Source organism: Notechis scutatus, chromosome 12 (genome assembly GCF_049901735.1).
Source record: "Notechis scutatus isolate UNSWTSFEM ecotype Mainland chromosome 12, rNotScu1.2, whole genome shotgun sequence".
NCBI classification, from domain to species: Eukaryota; Metazoa; Chordata; class Lepidosauria; order Squamata; family Elapidae; genus Notechis; species Notechis scutatus.
This window is the reverse complement of record NC_142020.1, coordinates 1,922,895-1,939,090: the sequence shown is the minus strand read 5'-3', so window position 1 is coordinate 1,939,090 and position 16,196 is coordinate 1,922,895. Positions and strand designations below refer to the sequence as shown.

The following is a 16,196-nucleotide window of genomic DNA, read 5'->3' as shown; positions in this document are numbered from 1 at the left end:
ACCCCTGAAATTAGATGGCAAAATGGCCCATTTTGGCAGGACAATTTTCACTTGCTTTAGAGGTGTAACAAAGGATGGGAAAGCAAACAAGAGGTCACCATGACCAAAGGTCTCCATTTTGACTCTTAATTCCTCTTAAACAAGTGAAAAAAGGATGAAGCTATTCAGCCCTTCCAGCCCCATTCCCATTAAGAGCCATGGTGGAGCAGTGGTTACAACGCAGTACTGCAGGCTCCTTCTGCTGACTTCTGGCTGCCAGCAGTTCGGCAGTTCAATCCTGACCGGCTTAAGGTTGACTCCGAGGTGGGTAAAATGAGGACCCAGATTGTTGGGGGCAAGAGGCAGACTCTGTAAACCACTTAGAGAGGCCTGTAAAAGCACAGTGAAGTGGTATATAAGTCTGTTATTGCTAAGGAAGGAGGGAGGAAGGAAGGAAGGAAGGAAGAAGAAGGAAGGAAGCCATGTTGGTGCAGTGATTAGAGTGCAGTATTGCAGACTGACTCTGCCCACAGCCAGCAGTTTGAATTTCACCAGGCTCAAGGTTGACTCAGCCTTCCGTCCTCCTGAAGTGGGTCAAATGAGGACCCAGATTGTTGGGGGCCAGAGGCCGACTCTGTAAGCTGTTTAGAGAGGCCTTTAAAAGCACTGTGAAGTGGTATAGAAGTCTAACGGCTATTGCCATTCAGAGGGCTGTACAGTCCAGCAATTGGTCAGGAGGCTGAACTGGGCCCCACAACCAGGGCACAATTCAGCCTCCCGACCCGTTGCCTATCCTATCCTTCCTTGCAGTATATTTACCCTCATTCAGTCTCAGCTCTTTGCTGTTGTTAAATGCATGATACTCCCATCATTCTGCAGAGGGGGGGGGGAGGGGGGAGGGAGGGAGAGAGAGGGAGAGAGAGAGAGAGAGAGAGAGAGAGAGAGAGAGAGAGAGAGAGAGAGAGGAGGCCCTGTGGAGCAAATATCCATATCTTATTGGGAATCCCAACCTGGGTTTCCTCTTGAAGATGCAGCTTGATAAGAAGGTGTTTTTGTGGCCCAGAGGCTGCATGGAGATCCATAGGCATGCTTCATAAACTATTCACGAGGCCTCGAAGGCTCATGCGAAGGCAAACACAGCACCTTTGTCTTCTACATTAAAGTAGAAGTTGCAAAACTATTGTTGCAAAAGCATGTGGCTACTTTAATTGTCTCTGCCTGTCCTACAAGATCCAGCAGGGTGAGAACATAGAATAACAGAGTTGGAAGGGATCTTGGAGGTCTTCTAGTCCAACCCGCTGCTCAAGCAGGAGATCTTCTATCATTACAGACAAACGGCTGTCCAGTCTCTTCTTAAAAGCCTCCAGTGACCCACAACTTCTGAAGGCAAGCCATTCTATTGATTAATTATTCTGTCAAGAAAATTCTCCTTAGTTCTAGGTTGCTTCTCTCCTTGGTTAGTTTCCATCTGCTTTTTCTTATCTTGCCTTCTGGTGCTTTGGAAAATTGGTTGACCCCCCTCTTTTTTGTGGCAGCCCCCCAAATATTGGGATACTTCTATCATGTCTCCCCTAGTCCTTCTTTTCACTAGACATTCCCAATTCCTGTAACTGTTCTTCATATGTTTTAGACTCCAGACCTTTAATCATCTTAGCAGCTCTTCTTTGCACTTTCCCCAAAGTCTCGTCCTACTTTTTACATTGTGGTGACCAAAACTGGATGCCGTATTCCAGATGTGGTCTAACTAAGGCATTGTAAAGAGATACTAATATTTCAAGTGATCCTATCCCTCTGTTTATGAAACCTCGGATTGCATTGGCTTTTTTGGCTGCTGCCATACACTGTTGGCTCATATTTAAGTGATTCTCCACTAGGACTCCAAGATTCCTCTCACTGGTTACTGGTACTGAGCCAAGTTCCACCCAGTCTGTACCTGTACAAATTTTTTTTCTTTCCTATGTGTACAACCTTACTTTTCTCTATGATGAATTTCATTTGTATAAGGTAGGGTCCGGTATTCCAGTCCGTTGAGATCCATCTTCTGGGGTGTTGGCTATTTCTGCCAGCTTAGTGTTGACTGCAAATTTGATGAGTTTTGGGCAGTGGTGGGATTCAAAGATTTTTACTACCGTTTCTGCGGGCATGCCTTGGTGGGTGTGGCATTGCTTGGTGCGTGTGGCAGGGGAAGAAGGATACTGCAAAATCCCATTCTCTCCCCACCCCATTAACCTGCTTTCCAGCTCCGTTCTCCTGTGCAGGGCAACCAAAGAAGACCCAGCCGATCAGCTGGGACTTGGGAGGCAGAGGGTAGATGGGGTTGGTGGGGCCAATCAGAAGTAGGATTGGCCGGTTCTCTGAACTACTCCAAATTTCCACTACCGGTTCTCCAGAACTGATCAGAACCTGCTGGATACCACCTTTGGTTTTGGGTCCTATCAACTAGTCACCCTATGGGACCCAGAAGGCAGGGGTGGGATTCTATCGGATCAGACTGGTTCTGTAGAACCAGTTTTTACGGTTCCCAGTAGTTTGGAGAACCGGTAAAACAGACCCCTGGCTGGCCCCGCCCACTCCCGGAATCAGTTTTTGTTATTGCGCATGCGCAACATCGTGCGCGTGTGCGACATGCCCACCCACCAGGGCAGCCATTGCTGCCTGCCGTTCGCTGCAACATGAGCCTCTTCACTACTCTGCCTGCTCACAGGTTAGCCTGCGAGTGACGCTAGACCTTCCCCCACTGTCCCCAGGCCTCCCCGAGCCTCCCGCAACTATCTCTGGGGGTTCCCCAGGCCTTGGAAACTGGCAAAAAAACACTTGCTAAGCAACTGGCCATTAAACAAGGACCTGGTCATTAAGCGAGGACCACTGGTTTGCCAGCCCCATGACCATCTAGCCACGCTCAGTCAGCAAGCCACTCCCACCCTAGTCACATGACCACCCTGCCATACCCACAAATTAGGCCACGCCTATAGAACCAGTTGTTAAGAAATTTGAATCCCCCCACCCCCACCCCCGCCAGAAAGCACACCTTCTCTGACACAACACCTGCCTAAAGGCCTCCTTTGAAGATCCACTGGCTGTGACCCTGTTGGGTCCAAGGAGGCTGTTGGGTTCAAGAGTTGATTCTTCCCCCTGGATGACAGATACATAAACAGATGGTGCTTTGTTCCTGACATGCTGTGTGTTTGATCCTTTCACTGTTGCTTTTACGCAGTGACACAGTGACATTTCTAACCCTGTTAGATGCTCAGAGTCACTCATGAGTAGGCAGCTTTATAAATTGAGTAAGTAAATAATGAACCGCAGAGAGCTTCTGGGCTTCAAACTACTGTTGACATGCGCGTCGTCTAGTAGATTAATATTTTGTTTTTCCCTTTGTCCTAATTCCTTAACTCCAATCCTCCCTGCCTGGAAATAGTCATAGCTTCAGATGTAGAAAGAGACAAGATAGGGTTATTCTGCCTACCTATGTTCCATATTGTGTCATGGAATTTTGGGATGATCTGAACGATCTCTTGGGTTGATCTTGTGCCCAATATTTACCCCTAGTCAGTTGCCTGAGCCCATTAGGTCAGAACTTTGGACTGCCTTCACAAACTGACCAAAGACCAGCCAGCCACTTCTGAGAGCGTATAGTGGTATATGCCCAAGAATTGTAGAGCTGCCATCCTGAGCTTCAGCCTTGTTGTGCTACATGCCAGCCCGTCACAAACTATGCGGGGAGGGAACTGCTGGGAAGAGGAGGAACCGAAACGTCATGCTGTCCTGAGACGTTGGCTCATCGTCCCAAGGCCAGAGGCCTGGAAGGAAAACTGCAACTGCCTGCCAATCTAGCAGGGACTGTTACCAGAACAAATCCTTTGAATGTAACCAGACAATAGGGAGATAACAGGCGGTGGGGAGGAATAGGAAAGGGAAAGTTAACTAGGGAACCTTTGCGGGCAAACTTTTAATTCTGGCCTTGCTGTACTGTAACCACTTGGTCTTTATAAAGGTATCACCTTTTGCACAAATGGAGTCGAGGATCTTTCTTTCCTAAGAATACAAGTCAGGCAGGGTTGGGATTCAAATATCTTAACAACCGGTTCTGTGGGCATGGCCTAATTTGTGGGTGTGGCTTGGTGGGCATGTGACTGGGTGGGGGTGGCCAGCCAGGGGTGGGATTTGGGGGGTTCTCCAAATGGCACAGAATCTCAGCTAGGAGCTCTCCCGAACCCCCCTGCGAACCCCCAGCAGCCCTCCCCTGCCTCAAACTGGTGCTCAGAAAACTGAGGTGATTCCATAACCCTTTCCTCTCCCTGTCTAATAATGGGCTTTTTGAACTGGGACTGGAGAAAGGAAACAGTTTGGCAATCTCCCCCTTGTCCAAACTAGCTCCTTTGTGCCCGCCTGGGGCAGTCTTGGAGGAAGAAAACACCACTGGCCATTTCAAGAAAGGAGCCTGTCTTTTGCCCAGCAGACCAGCCCAGGTCAAGACGAACGAAGCTGCAATCCAGCTGCAGGTGCAGGACAGAGGCCAAGGCACATGCTTGGCAAGCGGAGTGGGGCCACTCAGCAGGGCAAGCCAGCCCGTGGCTCTCCTCCCAGGGCTTCTCTGGCCACTTCAAGCCAGTTGCCACGGCTTGTAGATTTATTGTAATAGACCCAAAACTGTAGCGCTTCCTGCCAGGATCATTTTCCAGTGTGAATCATATCAAAGGCAAAGGAAGCCTCCTGAAAGAGTGCCACCATCACCCTGCCAATTATTAAGACACACAGCTTCAGTTTGCTGGGACAATTGCTTTGGAAGGAAGCAGTGCCAGACCACCCCAGCTCACGTCTCGTTCCAATAGAATCGACACCTTCTCTGGAAATGAATTATTCTGGCACGCAGAGAATCCCCACCAGGGAAGCTCTGGAACCTGGTGAGGCTCCTCGGGATACCTTCGGGTCTCCTCTCAGCTCTCCCACCTGGCCCTCGGACTCCCCTGACAGGTGCAAGGTGGGAAATGCCCTCGGAGGAGCAAGGCAGATTCTCAAAGTGCCCTTCAGCTGCCTTCCACACCCAGAGCAGCTTCGGTTCGTTGGTTTAGCAATCATTTAGCAATCATTTGAAGTTACAACAGTACTGAAAAGAGCAACTTAGGTCTACTCCTCAGGCTTATGACCATTGCAGCATCCCTGTAGTCATGTGATCTAAATTCAGCTTGGCAAAAGGCAGAGCCGTGGTGGCACCGTACTGTTAGAGTGCAGTACTGCAAGCTACTTCTGCTGCCTGCCGGCTGCCTGCAATTTAGCAGATCTCACCAGGCTCCAGGTTGACTCTGCCTCCCATCCTTCCGAGGTGAGTAAAATGAGGACCCAGATTGTTGGGGGCAAGAGGCTGACTCTGTAAACCACTTAGAGAGGGCTGTAAAGTACTATAAAGTGGTATATAAGTCTAAGGACTCTATCTATCTTATCTATCTATCTATCTATCTATCTATCTATCTATCTATCTATCCATCCATCCATCCATCCATCCATCCATCCATCCATCCATCCATCAGCTGTGATGGCACAGTGGTTAGAATGCAGTATTGCAGGCTAATTCTGCAAGCAGTTTGATCCTGACCGGCTCAAGATTGACTCAGCCTTCCGTCCTTCTAAGGTGGGTAAAATGAGGACCCAGATTGTTGCGGGCAATAGGCTGACTCTGTAAATTGCTTAGAGAGGGCTGTAAAAGCACTGGGAAGTGGTATATAAGTCTGTTATTACTAAGGAAGGAGGGAGGAAGGAAGGAAGGTAAGAAGAAGGAAGGAAGCCATGTTGGTGCAGTGATTAGAGTGCAGTATTGCAGACTGACTCTGCCCACAGCCAGCAGTTCGAATCTCACCAGGCTCCAGGTTGACTCAGCCTTCTGTCCTTCTAAGGTGGGTAAAATGAGGACCCAGATTGTTGGGGGCGATAGGCTGACTCTGTTAAACGGCTTAGAGAGGGGTGGAAAGCACTATAAAGCGATATATAAGTCTAATTGCTATTGCTATTTATGACAGTTGCACTTTCCCATAGCCTTGTGATCACCTATCCCGGTGGCTTCCAAAATCAATAGGGAAAGCCAGATTTGCTTAATGACTGAATGATTCATTTAACACCCACAGCAAAAAAAGAAAAAAAAGAAAAAGGTCAGAAATCCAAGTGTGACTCACTGCCTCACTTAGCAACAGAAGTTCCATTCCCAAGAACGGCCATGTATTCCTAGATTCTAGCAATGGCTGAGCTTCATCCTTTAATAGCTATTTAAGCTCTTAAGTTGCAATTAAAAGCAGCGCGCCTGAACCTCTTCCTTGAATCCCCCTCTCTTGGGCAGAGGAATGCACAACTGTGTTCCTGCAGAGAACTCTGATGTGTCCATCGTGGTGCTAGGATGCCAGAGGGCTGAGCCAGTCTATGGGGCTGGCTTTATCGGGGCCAGAACCAGCTTCCTTAGGGCTGTCAGTTCTTAAATTAACTCTGAGTTGGGAAGGGCAGCCTCCCCCCACCCCAAGCACAGTTCTCCAACCTTGGCAACTTTACGCCTGGCTGGGGAATTCTGGGAGTTGAAGTCCCCCAGGCTTAAAGTTGCCAAGGTTGGAGAGGCTTGCCCTAAGGTACATGGCTACAGCTACAGCTCCCTTGGATTCTGTTCTAAATAGAGCTTGGCTTGCAAACAAGACAATTATTAGAGCTTTATTAATGTTAATCGTAGCAGCACTGAACACAATCAACTACTCTGACTATGAGGAATCTTACATCTGTGCATTGAACTTTTGTTTCCTGAGTGAAGAACTTCCCATTTGCCTTTATTGAATTTCATTCTTTTCTGTATATCTCAAGATTGCTTCAAGCTGTTATTTCCGTCTCTGAGAGCTTTAGCTAGCTGTGATCTTATATCATCCTATTCTCCCCCAGAGTCGCAAAAATCCTCGTCACAGATCAGCTCCTACATCAAGATAACAAACCAAAGAAAAACAGTTTCGTCTATCAATGGTGCGTAGTCAGATTGGAAATGAGGCAAATAATGTAAATCCTTATTCAATTGTGACCTAGCAAATCCTGAAAAATAAACTGGCAGGCGAGGCTCACACACAGCATGCTGTTGTACCACAGCAAATGGGATGCGCCAGAAAGCAATCTCTGGAGTGTAAAACAGAAAAATTTAAATTGACTAGACTTCAGAAACTAAAAGCCATCCCTGGAGGTCAGGCACCAGTTACCAAACCCTCTTCTGATGCACCCCCCGCTGCTGCTTATCTCCCCCACCCCCAGGTTGCATGTCTCTTGAGACCCCCCCCCACACACACACAACGCCAGGACAGTCTCTAATGCCTCTCTTGTCAGCAGGCAGGGCCATCCCACCCCCAGCCACCTGCAGCGTGGAAATGCTGCCATGGAGTGCAAAGCTGTAATTTCCGGGTGTGCAATATTAAATAGATATGGGAGGGCTTTGCCACCACTGTACATCTTTTAATAGGCAGGCCTTGTGCAGAGACGTGCCCGGGATCACACAGGCTGCCAGCCAAACCTTCTCCCCCAAAACGACGACGTGGCTTGGCATCGTTGGAGAAATGACTCATCCGAGAAGGCACACACACACACACACACACACACACACACACACACTCCTTCCCTTTGCAGAGCCTGCACAGCCCCCTCCCCAGTCCTGAGGCCCCAGCACAAAGGAGCAAAGTTCAGGAAGGGGTCAGCCAGCCTTCTCTTCCCCAAAGCTTGGCCCTCTTCTCCTTCTTCTCAATTTTAAAAACCCATTTTATTCATCTATTCTGTTTGATCTTCCATGTTCATATTTTTGTTACCATCTTTATCTTCATTAATTTTGAAACCTGTTAATACACTAAACAGGCCCAGTGTTTCATTTCCTGTCCAGAAAAAGGCTGCTCCTTCACATCAGCTGGGAAAACCTCGACGTTTTAATCTTGCAAAAACCTATGGCCAGATTGGGCATAACGTAGTACCAGGATGGGCATTGCCTCAGAGAGCTTGGTGCTCCCTTTTGCAGTCAGCAGTGGCACTTATGCCACGAATTGAGAAGAGGTTGGAAAAGCCAGGTTGCTCGCAGCTCAAGAAGCATTTTATAGAAAAGAAATAGCAGGCAAAGAGAATATCAAGAATTCTTAGTGTAGGAATATGGAAAACTTAAGGAAGTCAAGAGAACAATTGACTGCAGAGAGATTTAGATTTCAATGGTTTTCAGACACAGTCAAGAGAAAGATTTAATATAGATAAAAATAATAATAAAAATTGAACAACGTTAAGAGAGAATTCAAGATTGAACTATGCACAAATGATGAACCTGTGATTGCTAAAAAGTATTTGTTGAGACTTGAAACAGAAAAAGAACAACTTAAAGAGTGCAAGATAAAATGGGTAAGAATTTTGATTATAATATATGAATCGAGGGAGAGAATGTGGTGAAAGGATTGAAATTCACATTGTATTATAAGAGATTTTTTTTAATAAAATGATGCACCATTGTTATATGACATCAGAGAAATTACCTAAGGTGTATAATAGTACTTCTAGTTAATGGTGGTAATGTGAAAACATGAAAGGTCATTTTACTATGCATGGTGGACTTGTAAAAAAGCAAAAACATATTGCGGACAAATATAAATTACGATAACAAAAAAAATGTAAGGTCAATATTTAGATGAACCCAGGTTTTTTTTGCTGAATTTTATGGATAACCAATTGTAAAAGTCTCATGAAGATTGTTTTTGTATATGTGATTGCAGCAAGATAATTAATATAATTAATAATATATAATCAATAATTTGTAAAGAACGATTACAGGAATTGGGTATTTCTAGTCTAGTGAAAAGAAGGATTAGGGGGGACATGACAGGAGTGTTCCAATATTTGAGGGGCTGCCACAAAGAAGAGTTGGGGGTCAAACTATTCTCCAATGCAGAACAAGAAACAACAGATAGAAACTAATCAAGGAGAGAAGCAACCTGGAATTAAGGAGAAATTTCCCAATGGTGAGAACAATTAACCAGTTTGAAAAACTAGCCTGCAGATGTTCCATCCCTGCAGGTTTTTAAGAAGAGATTGGACAATCATTTGTCTGAAATGGTAGAGGTTTTCCTGCCTGAGAAGCGGGTTGGACTAGAAAACTTCCAAAGTCCCTCCCAGCTCTCTTATTCTTTTAATTATATACACAACACTGAAGAAATACTGAAACAGCCACAATGGAGGAGTGGATTCTGAAGATGACAGAACTTGCAGAAATGGCCAAACTGAGTTGCTTGATCAGGGATAAAACACTTAAGTACTTCTATAAAAATTGGAAGCCCTTTATGGGTTTCTTGCTGAAAATGAAAAAAGAAATGAAATGTTGATTTCTGAATTTGCTGAATAAAAAGGGTTGAAAATAGGAAGAAGGGAACTGCGTAACACAATTTAAAGAGGAAGGCAGGATAAGAAGCTTGTTTGTAACTACTGTAAAGAAGATTGATTTTTTTTTCTTTTTTTAACCTTTCCAAGTGTTTTTGCACTATTCAACATCTTTTTCTTAACTTATTTATTTCATGTGAATTTTTTTTACTTCTTGTAAAAAACTCTTAATAAAAATGATATATAGCAGGAAGCTCTATAGCAATAGCCCTTAGACTTATATACCGCTTCACAGTGCTTTACAACCCTGTCTAAGCAGTTTACAGAGTCAGCTTATTGCCCCCAACAATCTGGATCCTCATTTGACCCACCTCAGAAGGTTGAGTCAACCTTGAGCCGGTGAGACTTGAACTGCCAAACTGCTGGCAGCCAGCAGTCAGCAGAAGTAGCTTGCAGTACTGCATTCTAACCACTGCGCCACTGCAGCTCATGGCGGCCCTACAAAATGGACAGTTCATGTTCATGAAACATGAAGTGCCCATTCTGTAGGGATGTCCAGGACTTTGCCTCACTCCTGCCCTGCTGAGAATCTCCCTGGATCATCCGTTATGGTTGAGACCAGGCAGCAGTCTCCCAAGGAGACCTTTGCTCTGATTAATGAAGTCCGTGATCTTTTGGCAATCTCTCCCTCTCTGAGGAAGCAAAGCAGGCTGAAGACCGAACCGTGAGTCCCTCCCTTTCATGGTTCTTTGTTCACTTTTCAGTGAGCAGAGAAACCTTTGTGTACATGGACTAAACGTTTCTATCTTTTAACATTTCTCCTGGGAGGTTTGCAGATTCTGCAATCATAGGATCGAGAGCTGGAAAAGATCTTGGAGGTCTTCTAGTCCCTGCCTATAATCATTCCAGACAAATGGGTGTCCCATCTCTTCTTGAAAACCTCCAATGAAAGAGGGGTCAAAGGGACCATCTACACCAGGGGTGTCCAACCTTGGCAACTTTAAGACTTGTGGACTTCAACTCCCAGAATTCCTCAGCCAGCTTTGCTGGCTGAGGAATTCTGGGAGTTGAAGTCCACAAGTCTTAAAGTTGCCAAGGTTGGACACCCCTGATCTACACGAAGACTGAACAGCCCTTCTCAACAGTTTACAATACAGTCCTTTCAGAAGGAGGTTCCACACCCATTTGCGCAACTCAGGTGACCCCGAGGGCACCGATGAACCTCAAAGTGGCCTCAATGACTCTCAGAAGGAGTGCTACTGACCAGATGATTGCAATGAATATAAATCTTTTCAACCTCCACCGTTCTGTCAGAACTGAAGAAGCGAAACCGTCTCCAAAGCAAAACAAAGTCCAGTTGCCTTTTGAAAAAGCATCTTTGAGACTCTAATGATGGAGCACCCACAACTACTGGAGACGAGCCATTCCATTGATTAATTGTTCTACTGTCAGGAAATTTCTCCTTAGCTTTAAGGTTGCTCCTCTCTTTAATGATCTTCCACCCATTACTTCTTGTCCTGCCCTCAGATGCTTTGGAGAATAGCTTGACTTCCTTCTTCTCCATGACAGTCCCTCAAGTACTAGAAGAGAGCTATCATGTCTCCTCTGAGCCTTTAAGTTAAACATACCTATTGGACTTCCCTTAACTGTTCCTTAGAAGATTTATCCTGAAGATTTTGGGCACTGAGACAGAAGAGCCATTGAGGCCCATTCAGCCTTTGTTCATATGTCCTACTGGAAACTCCCAGTCAAGCCAACTTCCACCCAAGTTTCCATTCATGGCGTTTCAATCTCAAGACGTAGGCCTGCTGATATTCAACTGGCCAACAGAACCCAAACTGTGAAGCACCAGTTAGAACATTCTTTCTGCGATTGAGAGCCAAGCTGGCACCCAAAATCCTACAGAGCTGAGTGCAAATTGTAACCCAACTGGAAAAACAACTTTCTGAAAACAACTGAAAACAACAATTGTGACATAATATGGTTTCTGTTGTTTTGGCTTAGTGTAGTGTTTCTCAAATATGGCCACCTGAAGACGTGTGGACTTCAAGGAACCAAGGTTAAGAAACACTGCCTTAGTGTGTTAATCTGCCTCATGTTGTGAGTATTTGATAAACCACATTCAAGCAAACTATGGCTTAGCAGAAGGCTGGATCCCAGTCAACAATGAAAGAGAACCTGAATGGTTGCACACACCTTTCCGAAGCTGCCTTTTCCCAGCACCATCAGGAAGTTGAAGTCAGACAGCTTCATGCGGTCACGGTTCCCATTGTTGTCAAATTTGGAAATGGTGTTGGATGTCTTTTCTTCCGCAACTCTTGAGCCTGGGCCAATTCTGGCTCTCTAGAAAAGGAAAAGGCAATTAAATGAAGGCAATGGAAGCATTGGATTTGGCTAGTCTAGCGAAAAGAAGGACTAGGGGTGACATGATAGCAGCATTCCAGTATTTGAGGGGTTGCCACAAAGAAGAGGGGGTCAAGCTATTCTCCAAAGCACCAGAAGGACAGGATAAGAAACAATGGTTGGAAACTAATCAAAGAGAGAGCTAAAGGTAAAGGCATACGTGCTAGTCGTTTCCGGCTCCAGCTCATCTCCATTAAAAAGCTGAAGAGCCAGCACTGTCCAAAAACATCTCTGTGATCATGTGGCCGGCATGACTAAATACCGAAGGCACAAGGAATGCTGTTACCTTCCCACCAAAGGTGGTCCCTATTTTTCTACTTGCATTTTTACATGTTTTCGAACTGCTAGGTTGGCAGAAGCTGGGACAAGGAACAGGAGCTCACTCCATTACGGGGCACTAGGGATTTGAACTGCCGAACTGCCGGCCTTTCTGATCGACAAGCTCAGCGTCTTAGCCACTGAGCCACCGCATCCCTTTATCAAAGAGAGAAGCAACCTGCAATTAAGGAGAAACTTCCTAACAGTGAGGACAATTAACCAGTGGGACAGCTGGACACCAGAAATTGTGGGCACTGCATCATTGGAAGTTTTTAAGAAGAAACTAGACAGCCACTTATCTGAAATAGAATAAGTTCTCCTGCTTGAGCAGAAGGCTGGACTAGAAGACCTCCAAGGTCCCTTCCAGCTCTATTCTATTCTAAGCAGATGAAGACAAATCAAAGAAGTCACATTGTACATTCCAACATCCAGCGTGCACTAGTGATGGCAGGAACACCTGGAGATTTCGGATGGGTTGTTTGTTTATTTGTTCAATTTCTATGGCCGCCCATCTCAGTCAATGTCCACAACAGGCAGTCCTTGACTTATGACCACAATTGAGCCCAACATTTCAGTTGGGGTGAGACATTTGTTAAGTGAATTTTGCCCCACTTTATGACCTTTCTTGCCCCAGTTGTTAAGTGAATCGGTGCAGTTCATAAGGTGGTAACGTGATTGTGAAGTGAACCTGGCTTCCCCCACTGATTTCGCTCATCAAAAGGGAATCACGTCACCTTGAGAATCAGCAACGATCCTAAGTATGAACCAGCGGCCAAGCAAGTGGATTTTGACCACTTGATCACCGGGATGCTACAATGGTCGTAAGTGTGAAAAATGGTCCTAAGTCACTTTTTTCAGTGCCATTGTAACTTTGAATGGCCACCAAATGAACAGTTGTAAGTCAAGGACTAACCTGTACTTCTAAAACAATCTCTACAGCCACATGAAGACACCATACATAACTTCTTTTTTCTCTAATTGTGCTATTTGCTTCACAGCAATGAAGCAGCTTGGGAAAATCCTTCTTACCACCCGAGTTTCCTTGAGGAGAGAGAATTGCCATTGCTGGTGCTTTCTTATTACATCAGATTCCTCCCCCCTCTCTCTCTCACAAACACACACACACACACACACACACACACACACTTCTCCAAAAGAGTTGTTCACAGGGCCTCAGATGGGATGGAAGGGAGTGGCAGGGGACGGGGGAGAAGAACCCCTGCCAGTCCAGGGTCTTCCTTGGCAGCACTATAAGCCCTGAGAAACTGCACCCGGTTTGGCCCCGTGTTGGACCCGGAGGGAAAAGTCTTGTGGGGGCCAGGAGACAAAGTGCCTGCCCCAATTCATGCTCCCCACATAATGGACCCTTCGTTCCCCACCGCTGCACCTGAGGATCTCTCATTCCCTGGACAGAAAGAGAAGGAAAGAGGTCTGCCTAGATCAGCCCCCCCCCAAACTTGGCAACGTTAAGACTTGTGGGACTTCAACTCCCAGAATTTGAGACATCACTTGAGACTTTCAAGAAGAGATTGGATTCCCATCTGTCAGAAATGGTGTAGGATCTCCTGCTTGAGCAGGGGGTTGGACTAGATGACCTACAAGGTCCCTTCCAACTCTGATTATCTGTTAAGATCCTCAGCCAGCCGGCTGAGGAATTCTGGGAGTTGAAGTCCACAAGTCTTAAAGTTGCCAAGTTTGGAGACTTCGGGCCTAGATGTTGCCAGCACAGACTTTTAAGCCGGGTGGGGGTGGGGAGGGGGTGAGGACAGTGACTGAGGACCCTGGAGTGGTGGAAGGGGGCTTTACCTCTTACTGCTACTCCAGCTCCCAATCCCAATGGGTCAATTCTTAGCAATGGGAGGGAAATGCCCCCTTGCCATTCTTCCAAGGGTCTGCCCCAGGGGTGTGCTTCAAATATTTTTACCACCAATTCGGTGGGCATAGCTTGGTGGGTGCGCTTTGCATGCATGCACACACTTTGCACGCGCACCAAACACACACTTTGAGTCACCTCCTGCACTCCTGCACTCTCCCTGATGCTTCAGCAGCGGCTGCGCAGCAATTGCTGTGCCACACAAAGCCACTGCGCTTCAAAAGCAGGACATAAAGGTGAGTAGGGGAGCCCAGGTGGGCAGGTGGGCCCAACAGCAGAGTGGCGGAGAGAACCGGTTCGATCTCCGCTGCTCGTTGGCGCTACCGGCACGGCAGAACCATGCCAAACCGGTTAGAATACCATCCCTGCTCTGCCCCATGGGAACTGATGGGCATAGAGCAGCCACCAAGTCCAAGGAAAAAGGAACAGGCAGGGCTAACACATATCGGGCCACAAAAAACAGGGGTGCCAGGAGAGTAGATGTAAGTAGGGGGACCTACAGAGCAGGCTCTCTGAGTGATGTTTATTCACCCTTGCAGGCTTCACTGGCCCTGGAAATTCAGTGCTTCTTTTTCATTCCAGCTGCATCTTGATGATAGTGCAAGCTAGCTTCCCAATCAATCCTCAGCACCTGAAAACCTTTAAAAAAACCTGACTTGGACCTTTCCTATCACAGCCAAAAAACGCTGTTTCTGCATCTTTCGTTGAAAATAGTCGGGAAGAAAATATCATAGGCTCTGCCTGTCCTAGCAGGAACCCAATGCTGAACTGAACTCAGCGAACACTCAGCTTGCCAAAGAGACGGGGGGGGGGGGCTTCCTGCCTCTTGCCAGATCTCTCCACCACGGCTGGGCACTCAGGAGCCTCCTGAAGGGGTGGCAGCATCCTTCTTCTCCCGTTGAGCTGGGGGTGGGGAGCATAACTTACGGGGACATAATCCGTTAAACACACAGGCACATACAGATAGCCATCTCATAATTTATTCATTTTAATGTCTGAGAAATACGTGGCATTGGAGGCACCTACCGGGGTTCAGCCTAGTGTGAAATTCCATTAAGCTGAGTCAATTGGAGGCTCCTCCAGGCTCCAGCAGAAGCCCAGGAGGTCGGCTGGTGCTTCCCTTGGCGAGGGGTTTGCAGTCCTCCCCCAGAAGTCCCTCCTCCTCCTCTCCTTTTCCTCCTCCCCTCCCCTCTTCTTCCTCTTCTTCCTCCTCTTCTTTTCCTCCTCCTCCCCCTCCCCTCCTCCCTTCTTTCTCTTCCTCCTCCTCCTTTCTTCCTCCTCTCTCCCTCCTCCTCCTCCTCCTCCTCTTTTCCTCCTCTCTTCTTCCTCTTCCTCCTCCTCCTCCTCCCCTCTTCTTCCTCTTCTTCCTCCTCCTTTTCTTTTCCTCCTTCTCTCTTCTTCTTCCTCCCTCTCCCCTCCTCCCTCCTCTCTTCTTCCTCTTCCTCCTCCCCCTTTCTTCCTCCCTCTCTTCCTCCTCCTCCTCCTCTTTTCCTCCTCTCTTCTTCCTCTTCCTCCACCTCCTCCTCCTCCTCCTCCTCCTCTTTTCCTCCTCTCTTCTTCCTCTTCCTCCACCTTCTCCTTTTCCTCCTCCTCCTCCTCCTCCTTCTTCTTCCTCCTCCTCCTCTCTTTCCTCCTTGTTCTCTCTTCTTCCCCTATCCCTCCTCCTCTCTTCTTCCTCTTCTTCCACCTCCTCCTCCTCTCCTCCTCTCTTCTTCCTCTTCCTCCACCTCCTCCTTTTCTTTTCCTCCTTCTCTCTTCTTCTTCCTCCCTCTCCCCTCCCTCCTCCTCTCTTCTTCCTCTTCCTCCTCCCCCTTTCTTCCTCCCTCTCTCCTCCCTCTCCCTCCTCCCTCCTCTCTTCTTCCTCTTCCTCCTCCCCTTTCTTCCTCCCTCTCTTCCTCCCTCTCCCCTCCTCCCCTCCTCTCTTCTTCCTCTTCCTCCTCCCCCTTTCTTCCTCCCTCTCTTCCTCCTCCTCCTCCTCCTCCTCCCCTCCTCCTCCTCCTCCTCCTCCTCCTCCTCCTCTTTTCCTCCTCTCTTCTTCCTCTTCCTCCATCTCCTCCTTTCCTCCTCCTCCTCCTCCTCTCTTCTTCCTCCTCCTCCTCCTCTTTTCCTCCTTGTCCTCTCTTCTTCCCCTATCCCTCCTCCCCTCTTCTTCCTCTTCTTCTTTTCCTCCTCCTCCCCTCCCTCCTCTTCCTCTTCCTCTTTCCTCCTCCTTTCTTCCTCCTTTCTTCCTCCTCCTCCTCCTCTTTCCTCCTCTCTTCTTCCTCTTCCTCCA

General features: G+C 47.2%; 1 protein-coding gene across 2 annotated transcripts in view; it reads right to left on the bottom strand.

The window, feature by feature from the left end:
- PRKCB (protein kinase C beta) overlaps positions 1–16,196 on the bottom strand; it is a 228,574-nt gene that overhangs the window by 55,610 nt on the left and 156,768 nt on the right. For both annotated transcript variants that reach the window (XM_087973105.1, XM_087973104.1), the window contains exon 9: positions 11,527–11,673. In XM_087973105.1, the coding sequence (XP_087829231.1) occupies positions 11,527–11,673 (147 nt within the window). The remainder of the gene's footprint in view (positions 1–11,526; positions 11,674–16,196) is intronic.